This window comes from Hyla sarda, chromosome 10 (genome assembly GCF_029499605.1).
Source record: "Hyla sarda isolate aHylSar1 chromosome 10, aHylSar1.hap1, whole genome shotgun sequence".
NCBI lineage: Eukaryota > Metazoa > Chordata > Amphibia > Anura > Hylidae > Hyla > Hyla sarda.
In genome coordinates, this window is record NC_079198.1 from 49,799,308 (window position 1) to 49,814,556 (window position 15,249).

At 46.4% G+C, this 15,249-nt stretch overlaps 1 protein-coding gene across 2 annotated transcripts in view; it reads right to left on the bottom strand.

Moving 5' to 3' along the window:
* Positions 1 to 10,007: 10,007 nt before the first annotated feature.
* The window catches only part of U2AF2 (U2 small nuclear RNA auxiliary factor 2), a 63,818-nt gene continuing 58,576 nt past the window's right edge, over positions 10,008 to 15,249 (bottom strand). For both annotated transcript variants that reach the window (XM_056542697.1, XM_056542696.1), the window contains exons 9-11: positions 14,973 to 15,059; positions 13,100 to 13,348; positions 10,008 to 10,397 (exon numbers count right to left, since the gene is read on the bottom strand). In XM_056542697.1, coding sequence (XP_056398672.1) covers positions 10,263 to 10,397; positions 13,100 to 13,348; positions 14,973 to 15,059 — 471 coding nt within the window. In that variant the 3' untranslated portion in view covers positions 10,008 to 10,262. The remainder of the gene's footprint in view (positions 10,398 to 13,099; positions 13,349 to 14,972; positions 15,060 to 15,249) is intronic.

Consider the following 15,249-nt stretch of genomic DNA (forward strand, 5'->3'; position numbering starts at 1 on the left):
CAGCTGTGTGTGTGCTCTGGGAGTTCTAGTCCCTGTCAGGTGTGTGGGGGTGTGTGTGTGTGTGTGTGTGTGTGTGTGGGGGGGGGGTGTGTGGGTGGGTGTGGGTGTGTGTGTGTGTTGGGAGTTGTAATCCCTGTCAGGTGTGTGTGCGCGCGCGCTGGGAGTTGTAGTCCCTGTCAGGTGTGTGTGTGCGCGCGCTGGGAATTGTAGTCCCTGTCAGGTAGGTAAGTAGGTAGGGGTGGGTGGGTGTGTGTGCGCACCGGGAGTTGTAGTCCCTGTCAGGTGCGTGTGCGCGCCGGGAGTTGTAGTCCCTGTCAGGTGCGTGCGCGCGCCGGGAGTTGTAGACCCTGTCAGGTGCGTGCGCGCCGGGAGTTGTAGTCCCTGTCAGGTGCGTGCGTGTGCGCGCCAGGAGTTGCTGCTGGTGTTATACCACAGAGTGAAGACTCCTGAATTACATGCTGGGAGTTGTAGTCCCTTGTGTGTATGCCAGTGTATCCCAACCAGGGCTGAGTTATATTAGTGTGTTGTGTATAACGCAGGTTACGTCGGGCTGGACGGGCTGGTTTCCGCTTTTTCATGGGGTGTTCATTAGCCCCATAAAGAAGACTTACATTTAGAAAAATAAAGAGCTCGATCAGAGCCAACAAAAGTAGTGCCACACTCTCCTCAGACCATCAGCGTTGCACTAAAAAGTCAATGCTGATGGCTGGACAAATATAATGTGAGGGGCGGGGAGAAGAACCAGGGGAAGGAGCTATTACAGTGACAGAAGATGACGACACGGGAACACAGAGCAGGGAGTGCAGTGAGAGGATACAATTAGAGAGGAGCGAACTTACAGTAAATTCGATTAGTCACAAACTTCTCGGCTCGGCAGTTGATGGCTTATCCTGCATAAATTAGTTAAGCTTTTAGGTGCTCCGGTGGGCTGGAAAAGGTGGATACAGTCCTAGCAAAGATTCTCCTAGGACTGTATCCACCTTTTCCAGCCCACGGGAGCGCCTGAAAGCTTCACTAATTTAAGCAGGATAAAATCATCAACTGCAGAGCCGAGAAGTTCGTGACAAATCGAATTTACTGTAAGTTCGCTCATCTCTAGATACAATATATAAGATAACAGATGCTGAGGGGCGGGGGAGGTGACTGGGCTCTGAGAGGCACGTGCAGGCTTCTAGCTCACAGTGCTGCTCATGCATGATTGACATGCACTGAACTCCGGTGGAAGGACCAGTGCCCTTCAGCATTTAGTCCTAAGAGCTGTACATTTACTATGCAAAGCATAGGATGCTGCCTGCAGACCAGGCATAGAAGAGTGACCTCCAGTGGCCAAAAGTATAAAATGAAAAAACTGGTATAAATATTAATATTTTTAATGAAGCTATATTACAATATGTCTTCATTAATGATTAGGAACAACATATTAAGTTTTTGTTGATGACCGGTGCTCTTCAAACCCTCTCCAGATCCACTATATCTTTCTTGTACACTGGTGCCCAGTACTGTACACAGTATTCTGTATGTGGTCTGACTAGTATTTTGTACAGTGGTAGAATTATTTTTGTCGTGGGAATCTGTCCCCTTTTGATGCACCCCATGAATTTGCTTGGGCAGCAGCTGCCTGACAAAAGTCTCTATAGCTTAAATTTACTGTTAACTAAAACACCCGAGTCCTTTTTCATGTCAGTTGTCCCAAGTGTTTTCCCATTTAACCCCCTTGACACAATCCATTTTGACCTTGAAGGGGTACTCTGGCGCTTAAACATCTTATCCCCTATCCAAAGGATAGGGGATAAGATGCCTGATCGCGGGGGTCCCGCTGCTGGGGACCCCCGAGATCTTCCACGCCACACCCTGTTAGAATCAGTCCCCGAAGCGTGTTCGCTCCGGGTCCGATTACTGGAGATCACGGGGACGGAGCGTTGTGACGTCACGTTCCGCCCCCTCAATGCACGCCACTCCAATAGACTTGCATTGAGAAGGCGGAGCGCGACGTCACACAGGGGTGGACTCAGCCTTAGGACCTCCAGCGGTTCCGGAAGCCACTAAAAGGTGGGTGCTGCATGGTAGATCCCGGGGGTCCCGAGCGGCAGAACCCCCGCGATCTGACATCTTATCCCCTATTCTTTGGATAGGGGAGGAGTACCCCTTTAACAGCTGTTTCACAAATCTGACCACTGTCACTAAGCATTAATAACTCTGGGACGCTTTAACTTATGAATTTGATTGAAATTGTTTTTCATGACATTCTACTTTGTTAGTGGTAAATTTCTCGAACCTTGCATAATTTCTTGGTGAAAAAAAAAATTCAAAATTTCACTAAAAAGTTGCAATATTAACATTTTCAAACTTTGAAGCTCTCTGCTTGTAAGGAAAATGGACATTTCAAATAAATGGTATTTTTATTCACATACAATATGTCTAGTTTGTGTTTGCTCCATAAAGTTGACATGTTTTTACTTTAAGACATTATAGGGCTTTAGTTTAGCAGCAGTTTTTCAAATTTTTCATGACAATTTCTAAATAGGATTTTTTCAGGGACCAGTTATGTTTTGAAGTGAATTTGAGGGTCTTTGTTAGTAATACCCTATGATGAACCCCATTATGAAAACTGCACCCCTAAAAGTATTCAAAATGACTCAACGTTTAACCCTTTAGGTGATTCATAGGAATAGCAGCAAAGTGGAGGAAAAATTCAAAATCTTCATATTTTTTTTTTACACTAACATGATCTTGTAAACCCCTTTTCTCCCCATTTTACAAGGGGTAATAGGTCAAAATTTCCAACATTTGTAACCCTATTTCTCTCGAGTAAGGAAATACCTCATATTTGGATGTAAAGTGTTCAGTGGGTGCAGTAGAGGGCTCAGAAGGGAAGGAGCAACAATGGGATTTTGCTGAAATGGTTTTTGGGGGGCATGTCTCATTTAGGAAGCCCCAAGGTGCCAGAACAGCAAAAAAAACCACATGGCACACTATTTGGGAAACTACACCCCTCAAGAAACGTAACAAGGGGTACAGTCAGCCGTAACACCCCACAGGTGTTTGACGAATTTTCACTATAGTTGGGACGCGAAAATGAAAATTTTACATTTTTTTCACTAAATTGCTGGTTATCCCAAATTTTTCATTTTTTTAACAAGTAATAGGAGAAAAAGCCTTACGCCCTAAAGAGGCGTCGGCAGATGCATACGTGTGCACTTGGTAAAACTTTGTGAACTTATGCGCCGAAGACCAAGTAGCCGCCTTACACACCTGTAGGGCCGAAGCCCTGGTAAAGACCGCCCAAGAGGCCCCCACAGAGCGAGTGGAGTGAGTCGTAACCCGGAAGGGAGGATCCTTCCCCTTGGAACGGTATGCTTCAGAAATTGCAGACCGGATCCATCTGGAGATGGTGGCCTTAGAAGCTGGCAAACCCTTGCTTCGGCCCTCCGGAAGGACAAAGGAACTAAGAGCCAGGCGCGTCTCAAGACCCGACTGCAGAAACGCCAGAAGGTTCAGCAGAGAAAAACGAACTGGGGAAAGGGAGTGGGCCTCACACCACCGAATATAAGCCCGCCAAGTCCTATGGTAGATCCTCGCTCAGGATGGCTTACGCCCTAAGCATAGTGCGAATAACCGCAGATTAGAAACCGCGAGCCTTCAATACCGCGGTTTCAACTGCCACGCTGTCAAACGCAGCGGCTGTGAATTGGGGTGGCAAAGAGGACAGAGACAGAAGATCGAAACGATCTGGCAGTCGGAAGGGAACGTCCGCCATGAGCCGAACCAAGTCTGCGTACCAAGATCGGCTGGGCCAATCCGGGGCCACTAGAATGGCCGGAACGCCTTCCGCCTTGAGTTTCCTGAGCACTCGGGGAAGGAGGGGAATTGGGGGAAACAGATATGGGAGAGTGAACTGAGACCAGGGAATGACGAGGGCATCCACGGTCAGCGCCAGAGGATCTCTGAACTTTGCCACGAAGCTTGGAACCTGCCAGTTTAAGCGGGACGCAAATAGGTCCACGTCTAGAATCCCCCAACGATGGCAAATGGACTCGAACACCTCCGGGTGAAGGGAACACTCCCCACAATCGGGAGACGAGCGACTTAGAAAGTCCGCCTCATAATTTTCTACCCCCAGAATGTGGCTCGCTGATATGAAGGAACCATGCGTTCCGCCCAGGTCAAAATCTTGGACACCTTGGTCATGGCGGCACTGCTGCGAGTGCCCCCTTGGCGGTTGATACGCCACGGCCGTGGCGTTGTCGGACAGAATGCGAATCGGGCGACCCCGAAGAAGAGACTCCCAGTGTCGGAGACCAAAGGAATATCGCCCGGATCTCCAGGCTTCCTGAGGTGACCACCGGCCCTTGACCGAGAACACCAATGGACATTGGATGCGGGAGTCTCAAGTGACGAACGCCTGAGAGCAGCGCACTCCGCTTGTCCGGAGGGAGGAAGATTCGGGCACTCCCGGTATCGAACTGTAGGCCCAGAAAGACCAGAGACTGGGAGGGAGAAACATTGGACTTCTCGTTGATCAGCCACCCGAAGCTGGATAGGGTCAGCAGGGTGATGCTCGTTCTGGATCCGGGATGGGGCCTTGATGAGCAAGTCGTCCAGGTAAGGAAGGACAGACACCCCCGGGACCCGAGAATGGCCATGACAGCCGCCAGTACCTTTGTAAAAACCCGGAGGGCTGTGGCCAGGCCGAAGGGCAGAGCCACAAATTGAAAGTGACCCTGCGAAACGGCACAGCGGAGGAAACATTGATGGAGGAAAAATCGGGATGTGTAGATACGCATCCCAAATGTCCACTGAAGACAGGAATTCGCCCTGATCCATGGATGCTACGATCGACCGTAGCGACTCAATACGGAAGTGGCGAAGATGCTGGTTGAGGAATTTCAGGTCCAAAATCAGACAAACTGAATCCTCTTTTTTTGGGCACCACGAAGAAGTTTGAATAGAAACCCCTGAAACGGTCCTGAGGTGGAACGGGCACAACAACACCCTGTTGTAGCAGAGTGCGAATGGCAGAATGAAAACCTGCGGCCAGAGTAGGTGAACGATCCCGGGGAAAAGAAGCAAACTCTATTCGGTAACCGTCGGAGATGACGTCCCGAACCCAAGAGTCCTGGACTTGAGCCAACCAGATGTTCCGAAAAAGTAGTAAGCGACCGCCCACCAGAGACGAAGTCCCAGGTGGGGGGGCGCCCCTTCAGGTCGAGGCAGGTTTGTGGGTTCCTTTAGCTGGGAAATCGGTTGGAGCCATTATCCTGCTTCCAGGAGGAGCGAAGTTTGAAGGACGGGCCCTGCCTACCCTGCGATGGGCTTAACTTTTCCTGGCGCCCTTGACCCAGGGGGCGAAAGGACCGAAAAGGAGGTTGACTTACTAAAACCCCCACGAGCCGCAGTGCGGCGAGCCTTGTTCTTGGGAAGCAAAGAACTTTTACCTCCCGCAGCTACAGAGATGATGTCGTCTAGCCGTTTCCCAAAAAGGCAACCGCTAGTAAAGGCCATTGCCGTCAGATTTCTTGGAAGCTGAATCTGCGTTCCAAGCTTTGAGCCACATGGAGCGACGAATGGCTAATAGGTTGCCAGACGCGACAGCCGCACAGCGAGCAGACTCCAAAGAAACCTGGCATAAATATTCGCCTGCATCTGACACCTGACTAGCAATCTCAGCCAGATCATCCGGGGAGGCCCCGGACAGACCTTGACGGAGCTGAAAAGCCCACACCGCTAAGGCCTTCGCAACCCAAGTGGAATAGAAGGGTGGAAGCAGGGAGGATCCCACTGCTTCAAATGCGTATTTTGCTAAATTCTCGACCCGCTTGTCCGCAGGATCCTTAAAGGAAGCGGCATCAGCCAAAGGTAGAGTGGTGGATTTGGACAAACGGGAGACTGGGGGGGGGGGGGGGTCCACAGATGGTGGAACAGTCCATTTAGAAATAAGTCCTGAGGGAATGGACACATTCTTTAACCTTTTAGTGCTTTGGAAGCGCTTCTCTGGAAGCTTCCAGGCGGTCTCCAGAAGCACATCAAACTCCTTATGAGGATGGAAAGACTTAGGAGAACGAGGAGCGCGGGCAAAGGAAGCCTCAGGAGCAGGGTCCAAGGGTCCTGTAGATGGAAAGTGTCCCTGACTGCAGACACCAGGCCATCCACCAAGTCAGACATGGAGGAAAGCTCTTCAGAATCCGAATGAGGTACCGAGTCCGCCAATTCACCCGGAGATCGTGGAGGCTCCTGATCTAGGTAATCTAGAATGGCGGTTCGGGGTACAGCCCCTAGGAGAGCAGTCACGTGACCAGGAACGCCGCCTAGGAGCGGGAGATCTGGAGCGCAAGCAGTGCCTGTTAGGAGAGGAGTCAGGATAAAAAACGCATGGACATCTGTGGGAGAGTCGACGGTCCGAAGACGCCGAACTTGCTTCCCGAGGGGGACGTAGGGAAGACTGCCTTAAGGCTATAGCCACCTCCTTGGAAACCTGCGTCAGGTCTGAGATAGTTTGGGAGAGGGAAGACACCCAAACCGGTTCAGGGGCCACAGACCCCGAAGGAGTATCTTGGGCAGGGGTAGTAGGGCGTGCGGAAGAGCAGGCAGAACAAGTGGGTACAGCCGAACCCCCCCGAAAATTTAACACTACACTGTGCAAGAATATTAAGTGACCAAAGCAAAGGTAGACATTGCCAAGCACAGCCAATTAGTGACAGAAAAACTGGAATTCTCACCCAGGTTCCTGGCTGACGTCCCCACACCCTCGGAACACAGGACAGCCAGCTGGAAACTCACCGGAGCAGCGTGCAGCAGCGTCTGAGGACAGCGCTGGACAGGAGCTATTCGGCTCCTTGAGCCATGTGACCTGAGGGGCAGAGTTAATATGCGCGCTAGCACGGGAGAGGCTGAGACAGCTTGGCCCTGATAGGCTGAATCAGTCCTCCCCGTGCCGGCGCTAAGATTTGGCGCTCAAAGAGTGCGGGAAGGGGGGGGAGCTACATGCGGCTGGGACCAGGCCGAAGCCACGGCCTGGTTCCTGGCCAAATAGCCTCATGGAGTCGGCAGCCGTCTCCCTCTGTGGGGACGGCTTCCGGTAAACAGACAAGACCGTCCGCAGGCGGAGCCACACTTGGCCGGGACCAGGCCAGTTGCAGATAAGCGGCGGCCTGGTTCCCGGTCACACGATGCCCCCTGACAGAAGCCCGCAGCCGCCTCCCTGTGATGATGGCTGAAGAACCAAGCTTAGACCGCCCACGGGGCGGAGCTACACTTGGCCGGGACCAGGCCGAAGCCGCGGGCTAAATTAGCAGCCTGGTTCCCGGCCGAACACGCCGCCCCGCCAGAGAAGGGCCGGCAGCCGCCTTCACTGCGGGCACGTCTGCCGGTAAAGCTAGTCTGGATGGTCGCAATGCCGCTGTCTCACGATGTGTGAGGGGCTGCAGCCCAGTCTCAACAGTGCCCCCAATCACAGATTCCCCAAATTGCCCTTACCCTACAACCTTATGGGAGTCCCCCCAACTAATAAAGACCTGTCCCCCCCCCCCTTGAGATGGAGAGGGGGAAGGGGTGTAGGGAAAGTCACCTGAGCATGAAGGCATACTTACCTCCTTAGAAGCTCTGTCCCCAGAAGTCTTCACCAGCCTAAGCCTGCTGCATCATGCTGCTTCTTTAAGCGGGGCGAGCAGAGGCAATAGGCGACACTGACCCAAGGTACAACCTTGTGCTGGCCGGTGGAGAGGAAGGGTTAACGGACCATACACTATGGAACCGTGCCCTTCAGTCGCATGTGGGGAAATAGGTAACGCTATGCTCCTATTGCCACTACCTAGAAAAAAATAAAAAGTCTAAACACCAACACTAAAAAATAAAAGACCAGACCTGGAGCAATCCAGGACCGTGTTGCCTCCTATGACACTAAGCTAAAACTGAGTGTCTAAGGCAGGAGGTGGGGCATATCCTGCTGGGAGGGGCCGAATTCTTTTTTGTATACCTAGTGTCAGCAAGATATACCCACGGTTCCTGTGTCCCCCAATGGAGCTGAATGAGAAAAGACTGTTTCCGTATTAGTGTGCCTCCAGTTGTTGCAAAAAGCACGGAGAGCCGAAGGGCATGCTGGGAGTTGTAGATTTCAATTTCAGATATTGCCGAACTACAACGCTCAGCATGCCTAGACAGTCTTGGCATGCTGGGAGTTGTAGTTTGGCAACATCTGGAAGTGCACAGTTTTGAGACCACTATACAGTGGTCTCCAAACTGTAGCCCTCCAGATGTTGCAAAACTACAACTCCCAGCATGCCCAGACAGTGAAACTACAACGCAGCAGTGAAGATCACTTACCACTGCTGCATTCTGCTGTCGCCAGTCCTCTCCGCCACCATCTATGTCCCGCTCTGCCCAGACTTAGAGTGGGCATCTCAAATTTGACCCACATGCGATTCACAGAGTGGCCAAATCGCAGGTGATAGGAGGAAGTGCCACCCCTGCCACCTCGCTCCTTTAGGATGATCGGAGCTCGATCATCCCCATTTTCCGGGCTATTGGGTCACCAGAAACCCGATCAGCCCAAAATGCCGTGATTCGCTGGTCAGAATTGACCGGCAGATCACGGTGATCGCCAACAAGGGGGGATGTCAGCAATCATCCTGTTCCAGTCACTGAGCCGCGAAGTGACGTACATTTACAGTGCTCGTCGTGAAGGGGTTAATTCATATTCCCAGCTTTGATTTTTCCTCCCATATACATAACCTTACATTTAAAAATTTAACCACTTAAAAATAGAGCTGGATAGGTTAGTGGCATGGACATTTATAACCGTGCACATTCCTTTGTAAAGTGGTTAACACAAGAGAGCTTGGTCTCTGCAAAGATTGAAACTTCACTACGTAATTCTCTACAAGGTGATTAAAATGAAAAGGACCCAAAACAGACTCCAATGGTACCCCACTAGCAACAATTACCCACCTACTATTAATATGTACATGTACTAAAAACCACCTGTGTTTCTTATCACTGAGCCAGTTATTTACCAAGTTAAGCTATGTTCACATTTCAGAATGTCCGCATGGAAAATCTCAGTACGTACATTCTGCAGATGGCAGGGGTTAGCATTATGGCAATACATTTCCATGCTGCGTCCGCAGGAAAAATGGACATAACCATTCTTTTTGCGAACACTGGAATTTCTGTGCAAGATTTTTCTGCCTGGTGCACAGTGCAGCAGAATACCATCAAATTCAATAGGACTCTGCTGCGGAATTCTGCACGGAAATTCTGACATCTAAACATAGCCTTCCACACATTCTCTCCCTCGTCCCTCCTCCCAGCCCTCATTAAATGTACCAACCTTTTATGTGGCATGGTATCAAACTGTTTAGAAAAGGCAAGATATACAACGTCCAGAGATTCACCCAGGGCCAGTCTTTGGCTTACCTCCTCATAAAAGCAGATCAGGTTAGTTTGACAGGACCACTTTTTCATAAGCCCATGCTGATATGGAGTCCCATTTAGATAAAGAATCTTTACGAAAACCCTCAATTTAAATATGTAAACTAAACTAACAGTCCTATTATTCATGGGGTCACTCACCTTTTTGAACACTAGCACTACATTTGCAGCCATGGCAAATCTACCCTGTGGTAGAACATGGGGGTGAATTCTAGAAACTGGGAATGTTTAATAAGTCTCAAATGAGTCAGATATTTACTAGAGATTATTTTCATTCCTTTAAAGCTATTTTATAATCGTGTTTTAAATATCAACTAATTTGAATATGAAGTGTGTTCAGTCTCCTTAACTTAATCCACTAGTTTTATGGGACACAGGACAAGAAAAAAATAAAAAATAAAAAATACTCCACACCCCCACCCCCCCAAACACAAATGCTACAAAAGAATACAAGTAAAATACAACAAAATGTTTTAATTTGTCTTTGTGAATAAGAAACTGCCACAAAAAAAAAAAAAAAAAAATGATAAGACAATTACTACAGTTTAACCACCAATAGTTCATGGTCCAACAGTCCAAGAAAAGGTGACTTCCGAGGTTTATTTTTGCATTAGCTATGGAACTGGACAAAATACAAGTCAATGTGTTTTAAAAGAGGTAAGGTCACAGAGGCCTGAGGAAGTAAATAAAGGGGATAGTGTGTGGTGAAAAAAAAATAAAAACATTTAATCAGAAACAAACAGTCTCCTGGAAAAACATGAATAGAGGGAGATACAAAGTTGTCCTGAGTTTTCTTTGAAACCTCAAGATTTGTTTTCTCTTTGATGTGGCTACATCTACCAGAAATCACGACGATGGTAACCATCTGGATCGCAGTACTTCGTGACAACCACCCTGTTAGCAAATTTTCGGCCTGTGAGTCCTTGCATGGCTTTCTGACAGTCAAACACTGAAGTGAATTCAACAAAAATCTGGAAATTAAAAAAAAAAAAAAAAAAAAAAAAAAAAAAAATGATAAATTTCACATTAAATGTTAAATCAAGTATGTTTGACAATTACAAAATTATGACAAATATTTTCAATAATCTTTCTCAAAAAAGTTCCTGGCATTCCATTATACCATATTCCTTTAACACTGCTGATTGTTTTAATAGGTTGTCTGGTCAACTAGTATAACAAAACCGAGACGACTAGGCAAAGAGGAAAAAAATTAAAAATAAACGAACCCCCACCCTCCACTGATAACCCACTGTTTCTTGATGGTGCCCAGGTCCCCATCTCGTGATTGGCCGAGTTGGCATTTTCTGTGTGTTGAGCATGAAACTAGGAAGATCAGATGGTACCAAGGCACAATCTGAACAGCAGCAGCCAGCATGTGGAGCAGTGAGATACATTTTTACATTTATCTTGGACAACCCCTTAAGACTTGTTTGCACAACTGTAAACATAGCTGCTTATATAGAATTTTTTTAACACCTAGAGGCCACAGGGCATACATTTACACCCTGAGCCTGTTACAGAACTTTGAAGCGAGCTCAAGAGCAGAGCTCGCTCCAAAGCATTCACACACTACAGGGTGGGCCATTTATATGGATACACCTTAATAAAATGGGAATGGTTGGTGATATTACCTTCCTGTTTGTGGCACATTAGTATATGTGAGGGGGGGAAACTTCAAGATGGGTGGGGACCATGGCGGCCATTTTGAATCCAACTTTTTTCCTTTCAATAGGAAGAGGTTCATGAGACATCAAACTTATTGGGAATTTCACAAGAAAAAAAACAATGATGTGCCTGGTTTTAACGCAACTTATTCTTTCACGAGTTATTTACAAGTTTCTGACCACTTATAAAATGTGTTCAATGTGATGCCCATTGTGTTGGATTGTCAATGCAACCCTCTTCTCCCACTCTTCACACACTGAAGATTTTGTTCAGTGATGAGGCAAACTTATGTGAATGGTGAAGTTAACAAAACCACCGCTATTGGTCTGACACTAACCCACATTGGATAGATCCCTCCAAGAGTGTAGGAACACAAAAATGTATTGATGGTGTGGTACATGGGGTACAACGATAGGGGGGCCATTCTTCATCAATGGAAACCTCAATGCCACTGGATATGTGAAATTGCTACATCATGATGTGCTTCCCTCTTTATGCACTGAAGCTGGCACGTTCCCTGAGTTTTTCCAGCAAGATTGTCCACCACCACATTATGGGTCCGAGCATTCCTAGATGAACAGTTTTGTGGAAATTGGATTGGTCGTTGTGGGACAGTTGAATGGGCCCCCCAAGGTCTCCCGATCTGACCCCCTTAGACTTTTATCTTTGGGATCAGCTGAAGGCAATTGTCTATGCTGTGAAGATACGAGATGTGCAGCACCTGAAACTACGGATACTGGTAGCCTGTGCTAGCATTTCTCCTATGGTGTTGCTATCAGTGTGTGAAGAGTGGGAGAAGAGGGTTGCATTGACAATCCAACACAATGGACAGCACATTGAACACATTTTATAAGTGGTCAGAAACTTGTAAATAACTCAAGAATAAAGTTACGTTAAAACCAAGCACATCATTGTTTTTCTTGTGAAATTCCCAATAAGTTTGATGTGTCACATGACCCCCTTCCTACTGAAAAAACTAAAGTTGGATTCAAAATGGCCGCCATGGTCACCCCCCCATCTTGAAAAGTTTCCCCCCCTCACATATACTAATGTGCCACAAACAGGAAGTAAATATCACCAACCATTCCCATTTTATTAAGGTGTATCCATATAAATGGCCCACCTCTATATCCTGTGATCAAAGTTTATTTCGGGATCTAAAAGTATAAAATGCATCTGCCAGTTAGCAAAGTAAAGACTGAACTAGACTGGAGTCGGTGTGATATAGATGCCAACTCCAAAACCTACCCTATGACAGTGTTTCTAAAGCGCTGTCCTCAACTACCCCACAACAGGTCATGTTTTCTGGATTTCCTTAGTCTTTCACAAGTGGTGATGCTCGATTCCCTGACCACAGTTCTATCACCTGTGAAAGACGAAGGAAATCCAGAAAACATGACCTGTTGGGGGTACTTTAGGACCCCGCCCTAGTGTGAGAGCATTAGCAGGAAGAGGAGTAAGGAGAAATTTGCAGCAGCCAGCCATGTTAAAAGAACCTCATTCCTCAGGTTTGCTCTCCCTCTGCTTGCGAACAGTGGGGAATAATGAAAATTGATGTTATTTCCTGACAAGTGAAATAATTTGATCATTAAAAATATATTAACCCCTTAAGAGTTTTTTTTTAATTTTTGCACTTTAGTTTTTCCACCTTGCCTTCTAATAGCCCTAACACTTAAGTTTTCCACCCAATTGAACATTATAATTACATCACTCACTATAACATCTCTCCATAATACTTGCACTATTGGAGTTTTGATTGGACGAGATGAAGGTAGGCATGTCAAAGGGAAAGGATCATATGTTTCTCCAGTCCTGATACAGACTCATGCTTACACGGGAACCCTGTACCATCTTATTCAAACCAAGAAACTAGAATATTTGTCTGCGTAAAACCCATCTCTCCAAAACATTCCGATTTCTGTATCTTTATCAATACATAATTTATATCTCGACTTCGGCTTGCTTTTGCATATTTTCTTGTGTGACAGATTAAAATTCATAGACCTACCTTCCCACATCCTGGTACCTCAACACCATCAACTGGTCTTGGTATTTCAATAGATTTAACAATGCCATATTTGCTGCACTCGTCTCTCACATCTTCCACAATCTCTTCATATTCATCATCATCCAGAAGTTCTTCTGGCAAAACCATGTTCATCAAACAAAGTACTTCGGTTGGATGGCCACCCATCTGTACCTGGGAACTCATGAGCCCAGGAACTTGCAGTGTTACTGGAGTCTGATTTATTGTGCTCTGGAGAAGAAGAAAAAATATATAAAAAAAAAAGTTTAATTTACTCCCCATTTTGCTCCACTCTTAATGCAATAAGATTTAAGTGTACATCATCAACAGAACCTAGTTTCCATACAATGCCATGATTACACATTCACAACAGCTGTGCCCACACAATCAGTAGCAGTAGTGTGGGTTTGCCAGTGCATCTTCCCTCTAGTCTGAACATCTGCATTTAAATGCGGATTTAAAGAGAAAGGACAAAGGTACGTTCACACGAGCAGACCCACAGCGTATTTTACACTGCAGATCCGCTGCTGACGGACTGCTGCATGGTGGCTTTACATGTGCCTGCTCGGAGAGGCAATACGCCACTATGAACAGACAGACTGGGATGTGTGAGTCGCAGCGCGCATGCGCAGTATACTCGCACATAGTGGGAGCCCTCAGCCAAGCTCATGGAGCAGGGAGAGCAGCTGCGACGTGTGCGAGTACACCACGCATGCGCAGCGACTATCGCTTCAGCGTGTCTGTTCGTAGCAGCATATTGTTGCTCCAAGCAGGCACATGTAAAGCCACCATGCTGCAGTCCTTCAGCGGCGGATCCGTAGTGTAAAATACGCTGCGAGTCCGCTTGTGTGAACGTACCCTAAGGGTATGTATACATGGTGTAAAAGGTACGGACATTCTCACAAGTTTGTCGGGTGCTAGGACTGCTGGAAAGTATACCTTCTCAAACTGCAATGCATTCCTAAGAGAAATAAAAAAATAAAAAAGGCTTTTGGAATCAAGATTTCTGCGGGAAAACATTGACCGCGGAAATTCCAGTGTGCACAGTGCAGGAGAAGCCCATTGAAATATATCTAACTCTGCTGCAGTGGAATATTCCGGTGGAATTGACATTCCGCCTGTGAACATACCCTAACCGGGAAAGCATGACAGCCCTGGGTGCATCTAACCTCTAAGGCTATGTTACCATGCCAGAATTTCCATGTGTGAATTTCCGAGCCATCCTACCGCTGGCATATAGTGTTGGAAGCCGCAGTCTGCAGAATGTCCGTAAAGAGATTTCAAGTGCAGACATTATGACATGTGAACATAGCACAAGGGTGAAAACAGTGTGTTAACCTGCATATATTTTTTTATATACATTTGCCAGTTTTAACAACTACATCCAAATCACAAAAAAACTGCAGGTATTTATTAAAATTTAATAATTATATATATATATATATATATATATATATATATATATATATATATATATATATATATTTTTTTTTTAAATAGAGCAAGTTAACAGCAGCATTTCAGAAGCATATGGCCAACTGCAACCATACTCCAGCCAAATGTCGGTATTTTACATATACTAGGAGAAAAAAAACAAAAAAAAAAACACATTTATATAGGGTCCTGAGGCTGACAAAGTATTTAAAAGCCTGCACAGAAGATCCAATCAGCTGACAAAATAATTCTCATTTATTGGATGATCATTGACCCAGTTACATGAGCCAATTATTGGCAATTTATGTGTATTTTAGCCTTAAAATATGAAGGACCAGTTACACTGCACACAAACATTTTGGGTTTATAGCTTTAAAAAAGCAAAAAAATAATAAGTTATATAAAAGCCAATAATGCTTACCAGTGTTGCATTCTTTGCACCAACACTTGCTCTTTGCACAAGAAGTTTTTTGTCTCCTAACTGCATTCCGTTAAGTCCAGCAATTGCCTTTAAAAAAATAAAATAGATAAAATGTTTCTGTAAGAATAAAAGACAACCTTCCACTTTATACTGTTTTTCTAATTTGTCATTGTATAAAATTAAAACATTGACAATATATTTCCTTATGTTGCTGGGGAATATTCGCCTATCCCTGCTCCTGTGTCAGACACCTTAGTCACCACTTGGTGTCACATCT